Source organism: Dasypus novemcinctus, chromosome 11 (assembly GCF_030445035.2).
Source record: "Dasypus novemcinctus isolate mDasNov1 chromosome 11, mDasNov1.1.hap2, whole genome shotgun sequence".
Taxonomy (NCBI): domain Eukaryota; kingdom Metazoa; phylum Chordata; class Mammalia; order Cingulata; family Dasypodidae; genus Dasypus; species Dasypus novemcinctus.
The window spans coordinates 80,980,321-81,000,333 of record NC_080683.1 but is presented as its reverse complement, the minus strand read 5'-3'; the positions used below and the strand labels follow the sequence as shown (position 1 = coordinate 81,000,333).

Sequence of the window (20,013 nt, the reverse complement as noted above, 5' to 3'; positions counted from 1 at the left end):
GACCTTCACTGAAAACAGGTCAGGGTCTTGAACCCTGATTGCCAGCACATGGTGCCATCCCCCACAGAGGGCCCAGGACCAATTCAACACTGATTTCGTAGCAGATCTACTGTACTCAAACTTGCCTTGTTCATACAACAAGTATTTATTGAGCCTGCTCTGTCAGGAATCAGATGAAGAAGAAAGGGCCCCTGCACCTTTTCCATCCCAGAACTCAGTGGATGTACATGTATTTTCAAATAATTGCAAATGACTTAAAGACCAAGTGGTTGAAAACCTGGCCATTTGGGGATGATCGTATGGTCCAACAGACCTAGTCCAGCTCTTCTTTCCTTTCCTCTTCATCCTCAACATCTAGGAAATCAGTCCTCAAACCAGCTAGAACCTCAGGTTTGCAGCAGCCCACAGTTTTTCCATTTACTAAAAGGAAAAATGATGAAATTCTCAGAAATAATTCTCAAAGAAAAATTGATTTTTAACTAACAACAAATAGAAAAATAAATGTTAGTACTTTTAGGGTCAGAGTAGAAAGAAGAGGAGAAAATATAAGATGGAAATTTTCCAAAAGACAGCTCTTTTGCCTAGAAGCTTTGCACTACGGTTTCAGCTGTTTATCTCCAGAAAACATTCTCCAGCCCCAGGAGTTCCATTCTTGTTTTCTAGTTTTTGTCCTTAATCTCAGCCTTTCTCACACCCTGTGTTATCTAGTTGAACATCTAAATGTCTGTAAAACTGGAAAACCTGTTTAAAACCTATGATCCAGAAAGAGCTTGGTTTCTTTTTTTCAACTTGAACAATTTGGAGATTGCTACCCAAAAATGAGGTAGCAGGAGCCAGTATTACATGTTCTTTGAGCCCAGCACCATTCAAACTGGGGCTGTGTTACATGGCTGGTATTTTATTTGCAGAGGTAGTTTTTGAAAAAATGGATTCAGTGTGAACCAAGGATCTCTGTTTATATTATGAATTGCTTGGTTCTACTTTGTGTGTTGTAATATTTACCAATGTAGGAAAAATAAGACTACTGAATGCTCATGAAAATGTATGAGCCTCACAGTTAAACAGTAACCAGAAGTTATATTGGGCTCCTATTTAGATGATATTACACCATGGAGTTTTTTTGCTAATCATTTTGGTTTTTTTTTTCTGAGATAGAAGGCATTAACACGGTTGTTGCTAGGCTTAAATGCAATGATTGTTTTAACTTTTTCTCAGTGTATCCAGGCTTATTTTTGTGAGACACATGGGTGGAGTCCTTGCAGTGGCCAACATCCGAGGAGGTGGCGAATACGGAGAGACGTGGCATAAAGGTGAAGCATTTTCTCTACAGAAACACAGATCTGGTATCGTCAAGGCACAGATTGTACGAATTGTCTATCTCCTTGGTCCCCTCTTGTGGCTTCTTTAACATCTGGATTTTACTTCCATGTCCAAATTTTCTTTCCTGTTAGGGCCCCAGTCATGCAGATTAAGGCCCACCCTGATTCAATTTGACCTTATCTACTTGATCCTGTTTGCAAATAGGTTCACACCCACAGGAACACAGATTAATACTTGAACATGTCTTTTGCAGGGTACATGATTCAGTCCCCAACAGAATTCCTTCCTGTTTGAATGAGCTGAGAGGGTTAGAGCAGAAGAGCATTTTGGCTAAAAAACAATAATAATGATATTTTCAAAAATATTGCAGGCATCACTCCCCTTTAAAAACAACTCAGTCTTAGCACATTTGATTTTTCTTTGTAGTCTCTTGTCATTAAGTATAGGATTTTTCAGAAGCATTCCCCATAGGCCATAATCAAAATTATTTTGTTTCTTAACACTGCATGCTTAGGGTGCATTTTTATTTATCACAGTTGGAAGCAGACTTAGAGGGCTTTTTGGTTTGGGGTTTATCTCTTGTTAGCTTTGCCTTTACAGTATAGCGTTCTTTGGCTATCTCAAAACAGGTCGTTTTCACTTAAGAGAAAAGAGCACTCAAAATAGAGCTTTCCTATTTCCTATGTAGGCACACTTTTGTTTGGATTCTTTGACCCTCCCAGCATTGCTGAGAAACAGCATCCTCCTGATGTCGCTGCTATGACTCTCCTGTGTGTAGTTTTTAAACATAAGAACATGGTCATTTTTCTTTTCTGATTTTAATTATTCCATCTCCTTCCTCTGGCCCTGGGAAGCGTGGACTCTAGCTGATTGAAGATATTGCTTCTGTACTCAACTGCATATCCCAGGTTGTCACAATTTTATTTAAAATAAATATCTTTATTTTTAAGACCCTTACTCCATTCCATTTCTTTGGATATGGAGCATACCCCCCTCCCCCACACTGTTGTGTATCTGGAATTTTCCACTGGAGAACTCATGGTCTGAAGAGGATGTGCTTCCCTTGCCTTGTCCTTTGAGAGGGGTTTTTGGGAATGTACCTTCATTTCCACTGGCTGCATGCTTCTCCTCTCTCTCCCCCTCAGCCCTCATTTATGATAAAACCCTATTGGATGAAGAAGCCACCAGTGCCTGGGCTTGGTCAGCAGCACTAGGCAGAGGGTTTTTCTATGGCAATAGGAAGATCAGATCAACTGTTTAGTCTGCGGATACCCATGACATGGGTTGGCTTTTACAATGGGAATTTATTAGCTTACAAACTTACAGTGTGGAAGCTGAGAAAAATGTCCCAATCAAGGCATCATCAGGCAATGCTTTCTTCCTAAAGACTGGCCGCCAGCAACCCTGGACTCAAGTCACATGGCAAGGCACATGGCAGCATCTGCTGGTCTTTCCTTTTTCTTCTGGGTTTCATTTCCTCCAGCCTCCTGCTTTCATGGCTTTCTCTCTCCTCTCTCTGAGTTACATTTTTTTATAAAGGACTCCAGTAAGAGGATTAAGACCCACCCTGAATCCCTACCCCGTGGTGGGGTGCGGGACGTGAACCTTGGGCCATGCCTTAACAGTAGCAGCCTCATCAAAAAGTCCTAATTACAATAGGTTTATACCCACAGGAATGGATTCGATTTTATTTTTTATTTCTTTAAAGATTTATTATTTATTTCTCCCCACCCCCTCGTTGTTTGCATTAGCTTTCTGTTCATTGTTGCTCGTCTTCTTTAGGAGGCACCAGGAACCAAACTTGGGACCACCTATGTGGTAGGTAGGAGCCGAATCACTCAAGCCACATCTGCTTCCCTAGATGAGCTTTAAAAACATGCTTTTCTGTGTTCTGTACCACTTCAAATCATCACACCACCCTTCACATCCACCCATCTACTTCTTCTCTGTCCTAAATCTGAGCCCAAAGGCTCTGGTTTTCAGCCTCAAAGCAGCCAGGATGAGGGTAGGCCTGCGAAGAGACTTTCATAATAAACACCTGTTAGGAGTTAAGATGCAGGAAAAGACAAACATCATTCAATAAACTAGAGCATCTTACCAAGAATGAGTGTTCCTGATGAACTAAATGATATAAAGTAGGGCTCCTAACCTACCTGCCTTCATTGGGTTGCCAGTTATCATGCCCAACGACTTTTTCAATTGTCATTATAATTGAATCCACATAATTGTAAATTTGACCTGATCACACTAACATCATATTGCCAAGCTGTAATATTAAAAGGATAATAATTAAAAGGAGAGTAATTAAGAATAAAGTGTCCACATGTAGGTTTGATTTACATCCCAGATTTGTAAACCTCACTCAGACACATTCCCCAAAACCCAGATTCTGATCCCACACCCTCTTCCTACTAGAAAGAGGATTCTTCTCTATAAAGCCCCTTTGGTCAACAGGTGCCCACCATGCTCTGATTGGGAATGGTGCCTTTAGTCCTGGTTCACTCTTTTTCTACTCTCTCTATTAATTAGAACCAACTTATTGTTTAAAATTCTTGAGGGGAGAAGGAATTGAAACTTGACTCAGGCTAAAAGTCGACTTGGTGTGTTTAGCCTGATTCAGAAACTTTCTCAAAATTTAGACAGTGAAAGGACTGACAATGGACTTTTTCCAGTTGTAGCCTAGAATAGTGAATATTGAGAAATGTAAATTCCATTCTGTTAATTGAGTTTAATACAGCCTTAAGCCCAAAGTGATATTATTCCTGGAAACTAAAGTAATCCTAGCTGTTCTAATTCACTGATAATTTCTTATTAAAAATCTTAATAACATTTGTTTTGATGTGAAAAAATTTCTTCAGTAGCACTGCTTCATCTTTAATGAAATTTCTGCAGAAGTGGTCAATCTCAAATATCTAATTACATCTGTGTCTGCTTTTTGTTCATTTCATAGGCAATGGTATCAGACGTGTTCCTTCGAGAGCATGCCTTTGACCTTTGGCCTTTCCTCAGTATAGAGTTTTAGGTATTACAAGACCTTGTAAATCTGTCTTTCTTCAAGTTATTTCTTTGTTTGATTTTATACATTGGCATGACTTAGGGATGGTAAAGCCCAGATTCTCTGGAGAGAGAGTTTGAGATCTTCTTTCATTTAAGAATTGAGAAACCATCATGGGATGCTTTGCTGTAGCACTCCTCACTGCCTTGCTACTTACTCTTTAAATAAGTTACAAGGACAAAATTGGAGAACTTCACTTGTCTTCTCCTGCAAAGAGGTGGGGAGGGGGAATTGCATCTGTGCAAAGCTCTTCCATCCTCCCCGGGAGGGGAAGCATGCCCCGCCCCCATGGCCAGCTCTGAGCTGGGAGCTAGTGGAACTCAGGGAGGACAGTACACTGCTTAGGTTCATCTTCTACAAAGCAAAGATTCTTTTTCATGACACACTTTTGTACTTTCATTTTCGTGCTTCTTTGACATCACAGGTCATCCATTCCCTTTGGACCATTTGCCTTTTAAGTTCTAGAGGTTTTTAGAAAATTAAAAATTCAGCATAAGAATTAGAAATTGTGATAGTAGTGATGGTTTTCCACAAAGTATAACAACTGAGGCATTTTTCAAATTTATCACTAGCTTATTCTTTTTATTTAGGTTAATCAAGAATTGAAACTATGCCCTATTATCTTTCAAACTCCCTGTAGGTTAAATTATGCTTTTTAATTGTTTTTTAATTAACTATTTTTCTCTTTGGCACATTGTAGGTGGTATCTTGGCCAACAAACAAAACTGCTTTGATGATTTTCAGTGTGCTGCTGAATATCTTATAAAGGAAGGTTACACATCTCCTAAGAGGCTGACTATTAATGGAGGTTCAAATGGAGGCCTCTTAGTGGGTGAGAACTGGATTTTGTTCATTGTACTTATTAGTTAACCTTCTTGGGGTTTTCAGGTAATGCTTCCAGCAGCTCTTGAATTACTTTGGTTCATGGATGGGAGCAGTGGTACAAAGACAGCAAAACTATTATGTATTGAAGCACCTAATAAACGACAATAAGATGTGATCATCCTTAAATATTGTTTGAATACCTAAGCCATGTGATAACAAATGCTAGGAGAGAAAGGGATAGGTTATGAAGGAAAATGAGGCGCACACCAAATGGCTCATTCACAGTTTAATGGAGTCACAGTAATAGTTCACACTAGCTGAGCATCTGGTGTACCCAGCCAGTGCAAAGCCCTTGGCACATACTTATTTGATATGCACACAGCCTTGTGAGATGAGACCATTACTCTCATTTTATTGAGGAGGAAATTGGGGCACAGAGAGATTAAGCAGCTTGCCCAGGGTCACACAACTGGAAAATGATGATGCTGGGGTTTGAACCTATCAATGTGATTTTAGATACTGCTCTTTTAGCCTCTGTGTGGCACTGCCTCTCAGTAGCTGTTCCTAATTTTTGGTAGTTAATGAAATTTTACTTTACTTTTTTCCTTTCACTAGCACTTACCATTGTACTGAACATTTATGGTGACCCTGAACACTGCTGGCCAGGTCCTCCGTGCCATGTCATTAGGATATGAGGAGCCATTGTACATATGTAGGCGAGCATTCAGACACAACTTCAAACCTGACAGTTTTCAGAGTTGACTACCCACCATTTCTGGGGATGAGTGGCGCTTTCATTCAATTATCCCTGCCTCTGAAATACACTGAGTCATGACAAAAGCTGAATTCCTGTTCTTAGGCTATAATTACTCTCAGTAAATATAGCCTTGAAAAAACATTTTCCCATGGACGTAAAATACGTCCAAAATGATTTGTTTAAATTTATAAAGGATATTGATAACATTCTTAAACACCAAACAATAACAAATTTGATCCATTCATTCAACAAATATTTATTGAGTCACTGAGATGTGCCTAGCATTATTCCAGATACTGGATATAACTTGGTGAACAGAACAGATCACGACTCTATCTTCTGGAGCTTTCACTCTAGTCTTAGGAAGCAGACAAGAAACCAGACGCCTGGCACAGTGAGCCAGGGAGAGAATTCAGGAGAGGCAAGAAGTGGTGGGACCCTAAACAAGGCGGGGCCTTGGGGCCAGTCAAGAGGACTTGTTTTCCTCTGTGTGAAATGAGGAGCCTTTGAGGGGTGTGGGGCAGAGAAGTGTCACAGTTTGACTTACCTTTTAAGAGGCTCACACTGGCCATGATATTAGAGTAGATGAAGGGGAGCCAAGGGCAGAAAAGCAGGTGACCCCTTAGGAGGCTTCTGCAGTGGTCCCAGTGAGACACAGTGGCTTGGAACTGGGACATGGCAGTGGCATAGTGAGACGTGGTTGGATTCTGGATATATTTTGAATTTCAGCCAATTCAATTTATATATGGATTATATATGAGGTAGAAGAGAAAGAGAACTAAGGATGAACCCAAGATTTGCTCGGAAATGACATTGAAAATGCCAGCCCCGGCTCCTCTGCCTTGCTGGCCTCAGGCCCTCAGGGCTCTTCAGCACTGCCCAGCCTCCTTATGCCCTCCTTGAACAGGTGAAAACGTAGGTGGAAAGAGAGGAAACAGGGAAAGCGAATGAAGCTAGAGGAAAAAAATAAGGCAAAGTAAATAATGAGAGCAGCATTTCTCAAAGTGAGTCTGACTCATCTGCACAAGAGACACCTGGTGCTTATTTTAAAAGGGCACAGTCCAGATTCCTGCCCTTCCCATCCCCGAGTGAAGGAATCAGGCTCTCCAAGCGCAGGGCTCAGGAGGCAGTATTGTTAATAATCACTGAAATAAAAATGGGGGGAATATGGGACTGTGGTTTTTGCCAGAGGCAGGAAATGTCCAGCTCCCATGGCTAACTCCTGGTTGTGAGTGTTCCTCCCAAAGCCTTGCTGTCTGCCTGGCCTGGGTTTGGGAATTTCTGTACCCCACTTCGGCCTACCTGAACTGTCTCAGCAGTAGTGACAGCCTCCTTATGTTATAACCACTTGTTCACATGTGTATCTCCCCCACTCAATTTAGTCTTGTTCTCTGATATATTCCCAAACCTAATGCCAGACACATCACAGATGTTCAGTAAATATTTGTTGAATGATTTAAAAAAGAAAAAGAAGTTTAATTATACAAAGAAGAGAATTGAAAGAAAAAACAGGGCAAGAAGATATGCCAATATGTTTGGAGCCTTGAGCTGGGCTTAGACCCTATTCTGCTTAGGCTCGGCCTGATAACTTGAACAAGTCCCTTAACCTCCCTCATCCCTGTAAAAGCAGGTAGAGTTGGGAGTGGGGGACAGGTTTTTCCAAAAGACCGTGGAGGGGAGCGGACTTGGCCCAATGGATAGGGCGTTCACCTACCACATGGGAGGTCTGCGGTTCAAACCCCGGGCCTCCTTGACCTGTGTGGAGCTGGCCCATGCGCAGTGCTGATGTGTACAAGGAGTGCTGTGCCACGCAGGGGTGTCCCCCACATAGGGGAGCCTCACGCCCAAGGAGTGCGCGCCATAAGGAGAGCTGCCCAGTGCGAAAGAAAGTGCAGCCTGCCCAAGAATGGCACCGCACACAGAAAGAGCTAACACAAAAAAAAGATGACGCAACAAAAAGAAACAGAGATTCCCAATGCCTCTGATAAGAATAGAAGTGTTCACGGAAGAACACACAGCTAATGGACACAGAGAGCTGACAACGTCGGGCGAGGGAGGATTTTTTTTTTTAATTGTTAAAAAAAAAAAAAAAGACCGTGGAGCTTTTCAACTGATATTCCCCCATCGAGGTTTCTATTTTGAATGAGAATATCCCACCCCATGGATATATTGGAAGGGAAGAAACTTGTGCACCAGTGGGCAGGTGACTTCTGATGATTCCTTCCTACGTGGAAAAAGGCAACAGGATTCTGAAAAACATTTGTGTATTTTTTTATTCTGTGTCTGTTTCTTTAGATGTTTAGTGATGGACTGCCTCCCTTTTCTTTCTCCCTTGGTTTTTAGCTGCTTGTGCAAATCAGCGTCCTGACCTCTTTGGTTGTGTTATTGCCCAAGTTGGAGTAATGGACATGCTGAAGTTCCATAAATATACCATCGGTCATGCCTGGACCACTGATTATGGGTGCTCCGACATCAGCCAACAGTTTGAATGGCTTATCAAGTAAGGGTTTCTTTCATATTGCATAGATATGTTATTAATGATTCGATTTCCTAATATTGATCAGTCACTGAACAGGGTAAGTGATTCTCTCTTCTAGGGGAAAATTTCTCTTTGAAAGCTGTTTCTTTTACATGCACCAATAGCATCCACATAGTAGGTGGATATGTGAAGAAGCTATGTTTTAAATTAACTTAGAGAATATATGTACTTAGGGGTAAGTCCAATTTAAATTCATTTAAAAACATTGGATTAACTGTATATCCGAGGCCTGTGATAGTAGACCTGCTACTCCTAGCAGGTTAGTAGCCAGATAGTACTCCTAGCAGGATAGTAGTCTGCTCCTAAATGAGCAGAGAGCCCAGCACCACTGGAGTATGTTCCAGGAAGCCCCATCCTGAATATTAAAAGGTGCTCCTCACCCTACCCTCCACCTGTCACACACACAAAAAAAGAGACCTAGATTTCCAAGTTTGTAAATGGCTGGGTTAAGTGAAAGCTAACAGATTTCTTTCTACAGAGCATCTCCATGTGGATGTTTTTTGGAAAACTGGGTATCTTTCATGTAAAATGTGGTTCATGAAACTCCAAGGGGGTAGTATTATCAGTAGACAGAGTTTTCCAAACTTGTTTCCTCACAGAACTAACCCTTATTTTGCAGAGCTTCATGGAGGACTGGGGTTAATCAGATAACACTTGAAATGAAATTAAGAAAGAGAGTCATAGTAATCCTCCATTTTATATGTTGGGAAACCAAGTCCCACAATGTTTCAGCCTTGGCTTAGTTAACTAAGGAAAATTCTTACTGTTTTCCTCTATTCATCTTTCAAAATAAAACTCTAGTAAAATATTTGCTCATGTTCATTAATACTGAATACTTGGAAAAACATGATACCACCCCTCTTGGAAAAATGTCAAGAAAAAATTTCCAACAAGTTTTCTCACTCACTTAACTATCATCAGTCACTGTTCAGTTCAATTCTACTTTTGTTATTCCTGAAACCCATTTTGCTAACTTACCCTCAAAACTCACCTTGTACTTCAGAAGTTTCCTCCTAGCTAACTTCCTCTCCATTGGGCAACAGCAGTTTCCTTCACTGCTGGGCTGTGAGGGCCAGCAGAGGCTCAGCCGCCCAACCCGTGTTCCCTATTTACAGACAAGCAAACTGAGGCCTAGGGAGGAGAACTGCTCATTCTCAGATTGCAAAGCTGAGCCTTGAATGAAGACATTAAAAGGGCCAAAAGCTGCTGTACAATGATGCCAAGTTCTTTAACGAAAGGAAGGGTTACACTTTTATTATATAAATAGGTGGAGGTTTAAAAAGACAATCAAGTCCTCTTAGTACCAGGTGAAAATGTCAGTCTAGATATTATGAAAATATTCAACTCAAGACAATAAGTTTGCATGTAGTTTCGACTAGTTAACAGCCTTGTGAGTTCTTTCTTACCCAGTTTTCCAGAGATGGAGCTGAATGAGTTGCCCAGCTGGGTTTCCAGGGGCTCTTGCCAGTCGTGGTCTAAACCGCTGTGTAGGCCCATGTGTGGTCTGCAGTGGTTGCTCAAGTGCTAGTTGGCAGCAGTCTTGTTCCTAGTGGAGTTAGGCTGGTAAATGACACAGGTCACTGTGCCACACCAGTGCTCCTGGTTATCTTAGTTAGCACCTCTGCTTTTGGTATCCCCCTCACAAAAGCATCTTTGCCTTTCAGATATTCTCCATTGCATAACATTAAGTTACCAGATGCGGACGAAGTCCAGTACCCGTCCATGCTTCTTCTCACAGCCGACCATGATGACCGTGTGGTCCCACTGCATTCCCTGAAGTTCATTGCCACCCTTCAGTACATCGTGGGCCGGAGCCGGAAGCAGCTCAACCCCCTGCTTATCCATGTGGATACCAAGGCAGGCCACGGGGCAGGGAAACCCACGGCCAAAGTGATCGAAGAAGTCTCAGATATGTTTGCATTCATAGCACGGTGTCTGAGCATTGACTGGATTCAGTAAATGGAATTCCCTGGCCCCTTCTGACAGCCACAGAAAACTTCAAGGGCTTTCTCTCCGTTAAAACCTAGAAACCACTGGGCAGAATGCTTACCCACAGGAACGCGATTCCTGCGCTCAGACTGCGTTTGAACAGAACTGCTGTGGGAATTTTATCTTTTTTAGACTTCTCCTTTTTAGCCAGCCCTTGAAGTTACTTTTTCCACCTGTTCAGGCACATGTTTAAAAAAAAAAAAATGGCATGTTCGGATAAATACCTAAATGGCAGCCAACATGTGAATACTAGATTGCTGAATTAAGTCATTGTCAGGCAGACTTCATATATAATACCTCGGTGAAATTTGCTTCTATAACCGTAACCAGTATATCTTTAAATAAATGTGAGAACTGTCTCATAAAAGAATAATACTTCTTTGCAACAATAATAAATGTTATTTAAGAAGAGGCTTTATTTCTGGGTCCTTTGCCTTGAGGGACAACTCTAGAAGTGTTCTCGACCCTGTCACTTCTCTGTGGAAAGAAAGCGTTCCTCCTTTCTGCAACAAGTTAGTTTCCGAACAAGTCCTAGAATGTTAGCACCTGAAAGCAATTGCGTTCTCTCTTCCAGCTCCCTTGTTTCCGAGTAATGACGCTGTTAGAGGTGATTCACTGTCCTCTACGCTAATAGCTCAGTCAGGTGATAATCTCATCTGGGGCCCTTTGGTTTGGATGCCTCCCTTGAAATTGCAATGGACCAGAAAATTCAAACTATTCACCATTTCTCTGTTGATTTCATTACAAAGTATTCCTGGAAATCAGAATACCTTGGATATGAAACTAAGGGACATCTGTTTGGATAAGTAAACTATCCAAAGAGATAAATTTATCCAAACCTTTATAATCAGCATTTCCCAAGCTATTTCTGTCCCCATAGACCACTTCTGGAAATAGAAATAGGCTTGCTTAAAAAAAAAAAGTTTCATTTATCAGCAAGTTTTGGAAATCAGTGGGTTAAGCAAAAGGTTAAACAGAGAAAAAAAACAAAAACTGTTGGCTTTTTTTTTTTTTAATTTTCAGTCACTGGACTCTTCCAGCCTCCCTTTGAAATGCCAATATGTTCATGGATCTTTACAAAGAGGGTATATCCTTCCTCAAACTTTTGTCCCCAAAATGTTTTTTTATCAAAGCGTATGAAACAGTGTGCCATCAGGCATCAGTTTTGAGAGAAATGCTGATATATAGGAAGGAAACAGTTTCCTCTGCTTTTTGCTTCATCAGATATGCTGAATAATAATTACATCTATTTTAATGAACTATCTCACCTTATATAAAAGAGCTTAAAAGTTTATTTCATCCAAGAACTTGTGCTTTTCCAGGTAGGTCCTCTTTTCCTTATGTGCTTGTACTTTTCTATAGAGCTCTCTCTCTACCCCTCAAGCTGTGGGCCAAAATTAGACACATCACTTTCTATCAAGCATGTCACTACATACCAAGCCCTACCAAAAGATGTCCTATATAGTTTGGGTTTTTCTGTTTGTTTTTGAGGTACCAGGGGCTGGGGATTGAACCCAGGACCTCGTATGTAGGAAGCTGGCATCAACCACTGAGCCACATCGGCTTCCCTGGTTTTTTTTCCTTTGTTTTGCTTGTTGTTTGTTTTTGTTTTTTTCAGGAGGCACCAGGAGCCAAACCCAGGACCTCCCATATGGGAGGTAGTGCTCAACCTCTTAAGCCACATCCACTCCCCAGTTTGGTTTTTATCCTCTAGAATCATGCTTTGTGGGAGCAGATGTGGCTCAGGCAGTTGGGTGCCCACCTCCCACATTGGAGGTTCCAGATTCAGTTCCCAGTGCCTCCTAAAGAAGACAAACAACACACAGACATGGAGCAAAAAAACAGCGAGCAGAATCATGCTTTCTGTTATGGTTTGTTTAAATAAGCACTGTACATAATAACGCACCTGTCATTGGATGTGTGATTCACTATAGTCCTTCTTAAGGATACAGTATGCCACTAGCCAGCAGTGCATTCAGAAACTGTCATGTAGCATCATCACCATCTGCCTAGAGAGATGCCAACACTAGCTGTCGTGTAACCACTGATCAGCAAGGCAGGGGGGAAATAGAAACAGTAAAATGCATTAAGCCAAAGGTCAGCCTCTTTCCTAGACCAGCTGGGTCATTTGAGGTACAGACAATGGGGTTGTGCCAACTCCGTCCAGGGCATTTTCAAGCTTGCACAGAATTCAATGACACTTTCTGACCAAGGTCTCCTACTTTAGCAGAAAATAGAAATACAGTGTGCATACTCGGAACTTCTGGCTGAGGTCTGTCAGGCCTTGGGTTCAAATTCCATTGCTGTCATTTATTAGCTGGTTATTATGAGGGAGAAACAGTAATATATAAGTGCCTAGTATGTAATTGGCCTCCACTTGTGAGTTCCTTTTCCCAAGCTAATATTCATATCTAGATTTTAGCATGGCAGCTGATCCCTCAAACTAAAGGTAGCTGTTTTAAACCTTAAACATTGCAAGTAAGACTTGAGGGTTCCTTCCCAAATCTCTCAGGGAGTCTTCTCTGGTGGAAGCTGCCCTTCTCTGCCTCCTGTGCCCTTTTCCCTCTGCCCTAAGAAATAACTTCTATTGCTCTATCATGTCTGAAAAAAAAAAAGTTGTCATCTAGCCATCCTATGCATCCATTCATATTCAGGGGCTGAAGATGCAGAGAGAAAAAGAAGATCCTGCTGTCATGACGTTAACACTCCAGGGGAAGAGACAATGATAAATCATCTTGTCCAGTGCTCTGTGTAGGAATGCGTTGGTCCCCATGCATCTTTATGAAGCATGGACTACCATTTCCCCATTTGGCAAACTCCCAAGGTGACCCAGCCAGGAGGGAGCGGTGCCAGGTGATAACCCTGGCAGCTGGTGACCTGGGAGACTGCACTCCTACCTACTAATCCATAATAAATACAGTAAACTGAAAATACAGTTTCAGGAATTCATAAGTGCTATGAAGAAACATAAATCAGGGCAAGTCAATAGTCCATGACAGAGGATGCTATTTTAGTTAAAGAGGTCAGAGAGGGCCTCTGAAGAAGCGTTTGAGCAAAGACCTAACATAATGGCACTAACACTGGGCACAGATCAGCGGGGGAGAGCTCCGGGCAGGTGGGAGCCAGCTAGGGTGTTGGAAGGAGAGCAGGAAGTCCAGGCCGGCTGGAGCAGGGAGCAAAGCAGAGCACAGAGGACAGGATGGAGAGGGCAATGCAGCCAGCAGAGATGAAGCCACCTGAGGAGCTGAGTGGGGAATGAGCACGGCAGGACCCAACGGCCATATGGAGAACAGACAAGGGAAGCGTGAGAAGTAGGACCATTTAAAGAGCAGGTGTCTGACCACCTTGAAAGAACTTTGGGGCTAGGGGCAGCAGGAACCCACCACCACAGAAATAACTCTGACATGCTACAATGTGGAAAAGCCTCAGAAACTTTCTACTAAGGGAAAGAAGCTAGACACACGATCACATGATTCCATTTAAATGAAATATCCAAAAATGGCAAGTCTATAAGGGCAGAACATAGATTAGTGCTCTCCTGGAGTTTGGGGTGGAAACAGGGATTAACTGTAATGGGACCGGAGGGATTTTGCTGGGGCTAAAACTGAAGGATGGTGATGGTTGCACAACTCAGTAAATTTACAACGCATCATTGAACTGTGCATTTGAAATGAGTGACACTGATGGTAAGTAAATTATACTTCAATAAAGTAATCAAAATAAATTCCAGAAACAATACAAAGAGAAAAAAAGAGCAAATTCATCTCTAGATGAGCACCATCCAGGAATAGACACATGGAGAATTGCAATGTCAAGTAGTAAAGGCAGGTGACAGGGAGAAATCGAGATAAGAGCTTGGGTATCTGGCTTGGACAAGGACAGGGCTATTTTGAGCAGCGGTCCTTATGTCGAGAATTCACGTCACTGGGCAGAGCTGTCCGTCTCCCCCTCTGGAGTCTACTCGTATAAATCAGACGTGAGGTCTGCTGATCCCATGTCCTGAGAAGAATACCTTGAATCCATTTCCACTGGCTTCTCACAGCTCAGGAGCCCAGTGGCTTCTGTAGATGAGTTACTGCAGCACCTGGAAGCAGAGGGTCACATGCAAATGACTAAAAAAGCTGTAGTTTTCTCTACTGATCAAGAGAAAATAAACACATATATAACTTGTCTTGGTGGCCTTTATGAGAATAAAGCCAAATAATCCTAGGAATTGTATGCAAAATATCTTAATGGTAATAAGTGATTTAGAAAATGATTTACACTTAGTTGGCAATTTAGGGGGGAAAAAAGTAAGGTTTTCTTCATTCATGAGAAGATTGGGATGCAACTTTCCAGAGCTGCTAGGATACAGACTCTGTGGGTGGTCGTGCATAAAAAATAAATTGTTTACAGAGTACCCATATGCGCTACACTCAGATTTCCCTAATGTTGAACTCTCCCATAATCATAGACAGTTACCAAAACCTGGAAACCACTGTTGCTGCTTTAGTACTATACTTTTTTTTTAAGATTTTTTTTTATCAATCCCTCCCTTCCCTGAGATAGTTCTCCCATCTGTCTGCTCACTGTCTACTTCTCTTCTCTAGGAGGCACAGAGACACGAACCTGGGACCTCCCATGTGGGAGGCAGGTGCCCAACTGCTTGAGCCACATCCATTCCCTCTAGTACTGTTAAGTAAACCACACACCTTATTTGAATCATGCCACTTACCCACCCATGTCCTTTTCCTGCCCTGGGATCCCATGTTGTGTTTAGTTGACACACCGCTTCAGTCTCCTCTGTCCAATCTGTGACAGTACCTCAGTCTTTCCTTGCCTGTCAAGACCTTGACACCCTGGAAGAGGATTGGTCAGATATTTTGTAGAACATCTGTCAATCTGAGTTTGTCTAATGTTTTCTCACGACTAGTTTGCAGTTACATGTTTGGGGAAAGAACAGCCCAGAAGTCATGCTGTGCTCTTCTCAGTACATCCCATTAGGAGGTACATGGCGTTGATGTGTCTTAGTCCTGGTGATATTACTTTTGACCACTTAGGAAGGTAGTGTCTGCCTGGTTTCTCCACTCGCAAGTTACTACTTTTCCCTCTTAAAATTACCTTCTTACTTAATGATAGATTTTGCCTAAATTAAAATATGTATTTTAATTCTACCTTTTGGAAAAATTTTTGAGAGAAATTACATTAAAAGATGTATACAAATAAGGCTCCTAAGTGTCCTATCTAAACAAATGGTCCCACCTATCCTATTCTCCAAGCCTGGGAGGTGTCTTGATTTTTCCTCCTTAAATCTAGTCATCACCAGGCCTACCAATCCCACCTTCTAAATATGGCTCAAATTTGTCCACCTTTCTCTGGCTTCACAAGAACATCATAATTCATCTTCCTAACTCCTCAACATGTTCCCCTCAAATGCAATCTCCTTGCTGACTCTAGAGTGAGCTTTAAAAAGGCAAATATGATCAGGTCACCTCATGCTTAGAGCATTTAATGGCTTCCCATGCCCTTGGGCTGAGATGATCTGTGCAGTAAAGCCTGAAATAGATCTTCTGAGATGAACTGGTGGAAAAATGTCCCCTAGGTAGCTGAACAAATTAATCTCCCAGCTGCAAATCAGAAACATAAATCCAGGAGTACTACCCACAGAGATTCTGATTTGATAGAAAGGACCTGGGATCTGCAGTTTAGCAAGCTCCCCGGGTGATTCTGATGTGGAGGTTGGTTGGAGAATCACTGATACAGCATACCAAAATGAGGTTGGTTCTTAGAGGGAGCTGTGGAAATTTTTTTCTCTATGCTCCAAATTCTCATTATGCTGTTACAGTCCTGCTATAATTTTAAAAATATATTTAGGTTTATTTAAAATTACATTGTACAAAAAGTTGTGTAAAAAATCAGCTAAATACAATGTCCTGACATATTCTCACTTCTGATTAATTTGCACATATTACAAGGATGTTATAATAATCTTACTTAAATAGATGATCACTTCAGTTCCTATAAGACTTGTGAAATTTAACTCCATATTGGTGTGAATATAATCCTTTGGGATGATACGAAGTCCCAGTGTCTTAATACGAAGCTTCAAAACACTGTCAGTGGCCAGCAAAGCCATTTTTCAGACACTGGTCCCCAGATTTTAAGTTCTGGGCTGGGTTTAAAAACCAGCTTATCCTGTGCTAAATACAAATTTGTAGTGATTCCCAATCTTTTCAAATGTATATAAAAATTAGGGAATTTCAAAAATCCAAGCAACCATTATTTCTATCAAGTTCACTAGACTTTGTAGGGGTCGAAACATTCCCAATGTAGTAATCTGAAGATTTCTTTTTCATTAAAGGTTTCTTTCTTTATTTTTTATTTTCTTCCCCTTTCCTCCCTCCCCTGCCCTGCTGTTTTGTTGTTGTTTTGCTGTCTGTATCCATTCACTGTGTGATCTTCTGTACCTATTTCTCTTTTTTTTTGCCTTCTCTTCTCATCTTTCTTCTCTAGGATTCACCAGGATTCTATCCTTGGGAGCTCTGATGTGGAGAGAGGGGCTCTGTCAATTGTGCCACCTCAGTTCCTGATCTCTGCTGTGCTTCACCCTGACTCTCCCCTTCATCTCTCTTTTGTTGTGTCATCATCTTGCTGCATGACTCACTTGCACAGGCACTCAGCTTGCTGCAAGGGCACTGGCTTACTACATGGGCATACACACAGGCACATGGCTCACCACACAGGCACTGGCTCGCCACACGGGCACTCACATGGGCTCTCGGCTCACCACGTCAGCACAGGGCTCACCATGCGGGCACCCACAATGGCACTCAGCTCACCACACAGGCACTCAGCTCACCACCCACACACTGGCTTGTTGCACAGGCACGCTTTCTCTTATTTTTCACCAGGAGGCTCCAGGGATCAAACCCAGGTCCTCCCATATGATAGATGGAGACCCTATCACTTGAACCACATCCACTTCCCCAGATTTTTTTAATTGCTAGCAAAATACATGCTATACCATAGAAATTTAAAATTCAAATTGAATATCTGGTGTGAACAAGTACTTTATCTTCCAACAAAATAAGAGGATGGCACTTAGTCTTTAAAATTAAAAAAAAAAAACTTTTTTTTTTTTTTTACAACAGATGTGCACCTCCCTCCACTTCTGGTCTTGCAGTTTTTGCTGTTGACTGTGCTGGGGAAACACTGGCAGAGAGAGAAGGGGTGAGGGATCCAAGGAATCCAAATTATTTGGCTCATGGTAGCCTGTGGCTAAATGGTTACCTCAGCTCAGCTCCTACTGAGTCAGAACCACCTCCCAAGCTTAAGGTTACTCACTCACCACCCCTTCCTTTGTGATTTCTTCTTGTGACAAATGTATTGTTTAACTCTCAAAAACTAGGGGACATAAAGTATGACAAAATCATGATTCAGGAATCAATTTTCTCATAGGTAATACTTACCTGTTTTGGTTCATGAGAAAAATAAGGGTGGTGAGATATGATCTTTATCACAGATCCTGACCATATGCAAAAACAGTGGAAAATGATCTAAGTATGATGGCTATGAAAATTCGATATTCTACTGTTTATTACCAGTTGGATGTGGACTCTAAAAATAAGCTTTAAATGAATGACTCATAAAGTCAACTGGGAGAACTAACCAGGGGTTTCCCCAATAGCCAAATTTATATTGCATGGAATTTTTCATTTGGGATTACTACAGCATTTTTATTAGAAGGTAATTAATTGATTAAGTAATTACCACAGCACAAAACCACACTACATTTTTTTTGTTTAAAGTGTATAACTTGGAAGAATGCTGGGCAGCTTATGAAATTAAACAAGACATCTAAAAATAGAAAGCAGAAAAAACATAGAAAACATAAAAAGCTTCACGTTAGCAAGTACTTGGGATGAATGCTGCAGCTGAGCATTAGACACTGAATTTGGCCCCACATCTACCATACCCTGGGTAAACTTGGATAAATGACCTAAACTTTGGGGCCCCCAGTTTCTTTAGCTACAAAATAAAAATAATATTTACCTCAAAGGGCTACTCTGAAAACATGGATTAAATGAACAGATGACTTTCCTGATGTCTTAGTTTGCAAAGCTACTATAACAAAGTACCACAGACTGATTGGCTTAAACAACACAAATTTAGTGTCCCACAGTTTTAGAGGCCAGAAGTCCAAATCAAAGTGTCTGCAGGATTGCGCTTTCTCTGAAGTCTGTAGCTTTCTGCTGGTGACTTGCAAGCAATCCAGAACTCAATCTCTGCCTCCATCACATGACTGTCCCTCTCCCTGTCTGTCTCCTCCTGCATTCAAATTTCCTCTGTTTATGAGGAATCCAGCCACATTGGATTAATGCCCACCCTGATTTATTTTGGCCATACCTTAACTGATAACATCTTCAAAGGTCCTACTTACGAATGGTTCACATCCACCAAACCAGGGGTTAGGACTAGAACTTGTCTTTGTGTGGGACATGGTTTAATCCCTAACACCTGACTAAAGACAGTACTTCTCATTTTGTTGGTCTCTCTCTCCACCCTCCTTCTATTGCCCTGTCCTCTACTGTAGAATACTGGTCTCATTTATATCTTAGACTGCAGCTGCGGAGATTCAACAGGCCCATCTGTCTGCCTGCCCATGGTGGCAGCATTCTGTCATCCACCATCCATGCTCCAGCATGCTGGTCACCTCCCTTACTCTGTAGTTTCTTAATCCTGACCTCAGGTTACTAACTGTTCTCATCCAGAATCTCTGAATTCCTTGGCACGGTACTCTGAGTTCCCTGCACACCTCCTGCAGGTTGGGGGTGGTGACAGGAACTACTGCAGATCCATCTCTTGCCCTGGAGCTACCTCAGGCTCCAGAGCAGCAGCAGGGTACAAAACCCTTTGATTTTGTCTTTGTCTCCCCTATTTATCATGATTCCTTCCTCTGGACATCAACCAAAGAGGGGAGGTCAGGGTACTTGTGTCTCACTGCCTGCATTCCCTCCCTCTCTTTTTCTCTTCTCTTTCACACACCCCACCTACCCTATGTCATAAACTGACTTCTATCCCTACATTTATTAAGATCTAGTTCACCAAGAATGCCTCTTAATAGTTCTAAAGAAATTCCTTTCCAAAAGTTTGGCTTTCAAAATCAAGGTAGAAAGCTCATGAGTTTGGTGCCTTGCCAGTGAGCCCTACTTTGGGGCTTGTGTACCCCAGTGTGACAGAACTGGACTCAGTTGTGGTTTCCCTATATACGGCTCTTCTGTTCCTTCTATTTGAACCTATAGTTGGTGTTGGAGTTGGTAGATGTATGTCCAAGAGACTTGAATCTCTGGGCTGTCCATGTGCCAGCTAGGTACTGAGCCTCAATGGAGTTGCCACACTTAATCTCCAGTTCTTTGGACTCACCCAGGACAACTAACAAGGAGGTGATGATGAGCAACCACCATACCAAGAAATCTACAACCGCAAGCAAAAAGTCCCATCCATCAGCCATATGGAACTGAAGCCCCCTCTCAATTAGAGGTGGAGTGG

At 41.9% G+C, this 20,013-nt stretch overlaps 1 protein-coding gene across 1 annotated transcript in view; it reads left to right on the top strand.

The window, feature by feature from the left end:
• The window catches only part of PREP (prolyl endopeptidase), a 109,811-nt gene extending 98,915 nt beyond the window's left edge, over positions 1 to 10,896 (top strand). Inside the window, exons 12-15 of the mRNA XM_004478734.3 lie at positions 1,216 to 1,310; positions 5,076 to 5,207; positions 8,301 to 8,457; positions 10,161 to 10,896. Coding sequence (XP_004478791.1) covers positions 1,216 to 1,310; positions 5,076 to 5,207; positions 8,301 to 8,457; positions 10,161 to 10,455 — 679 coding nt within the window. The 3' untranslated portion in view covers positions 10,456 to 10,896. The remainder of the gene's footprint in view (positions 1 to 1,215; positions 1,311 to 5,075; positions 5,208 to 8,300; positions 8,458 to 10,160) is intronic.
• Positions 10,897 to 20,013: the final 9,117 nt, after the last annotated feature.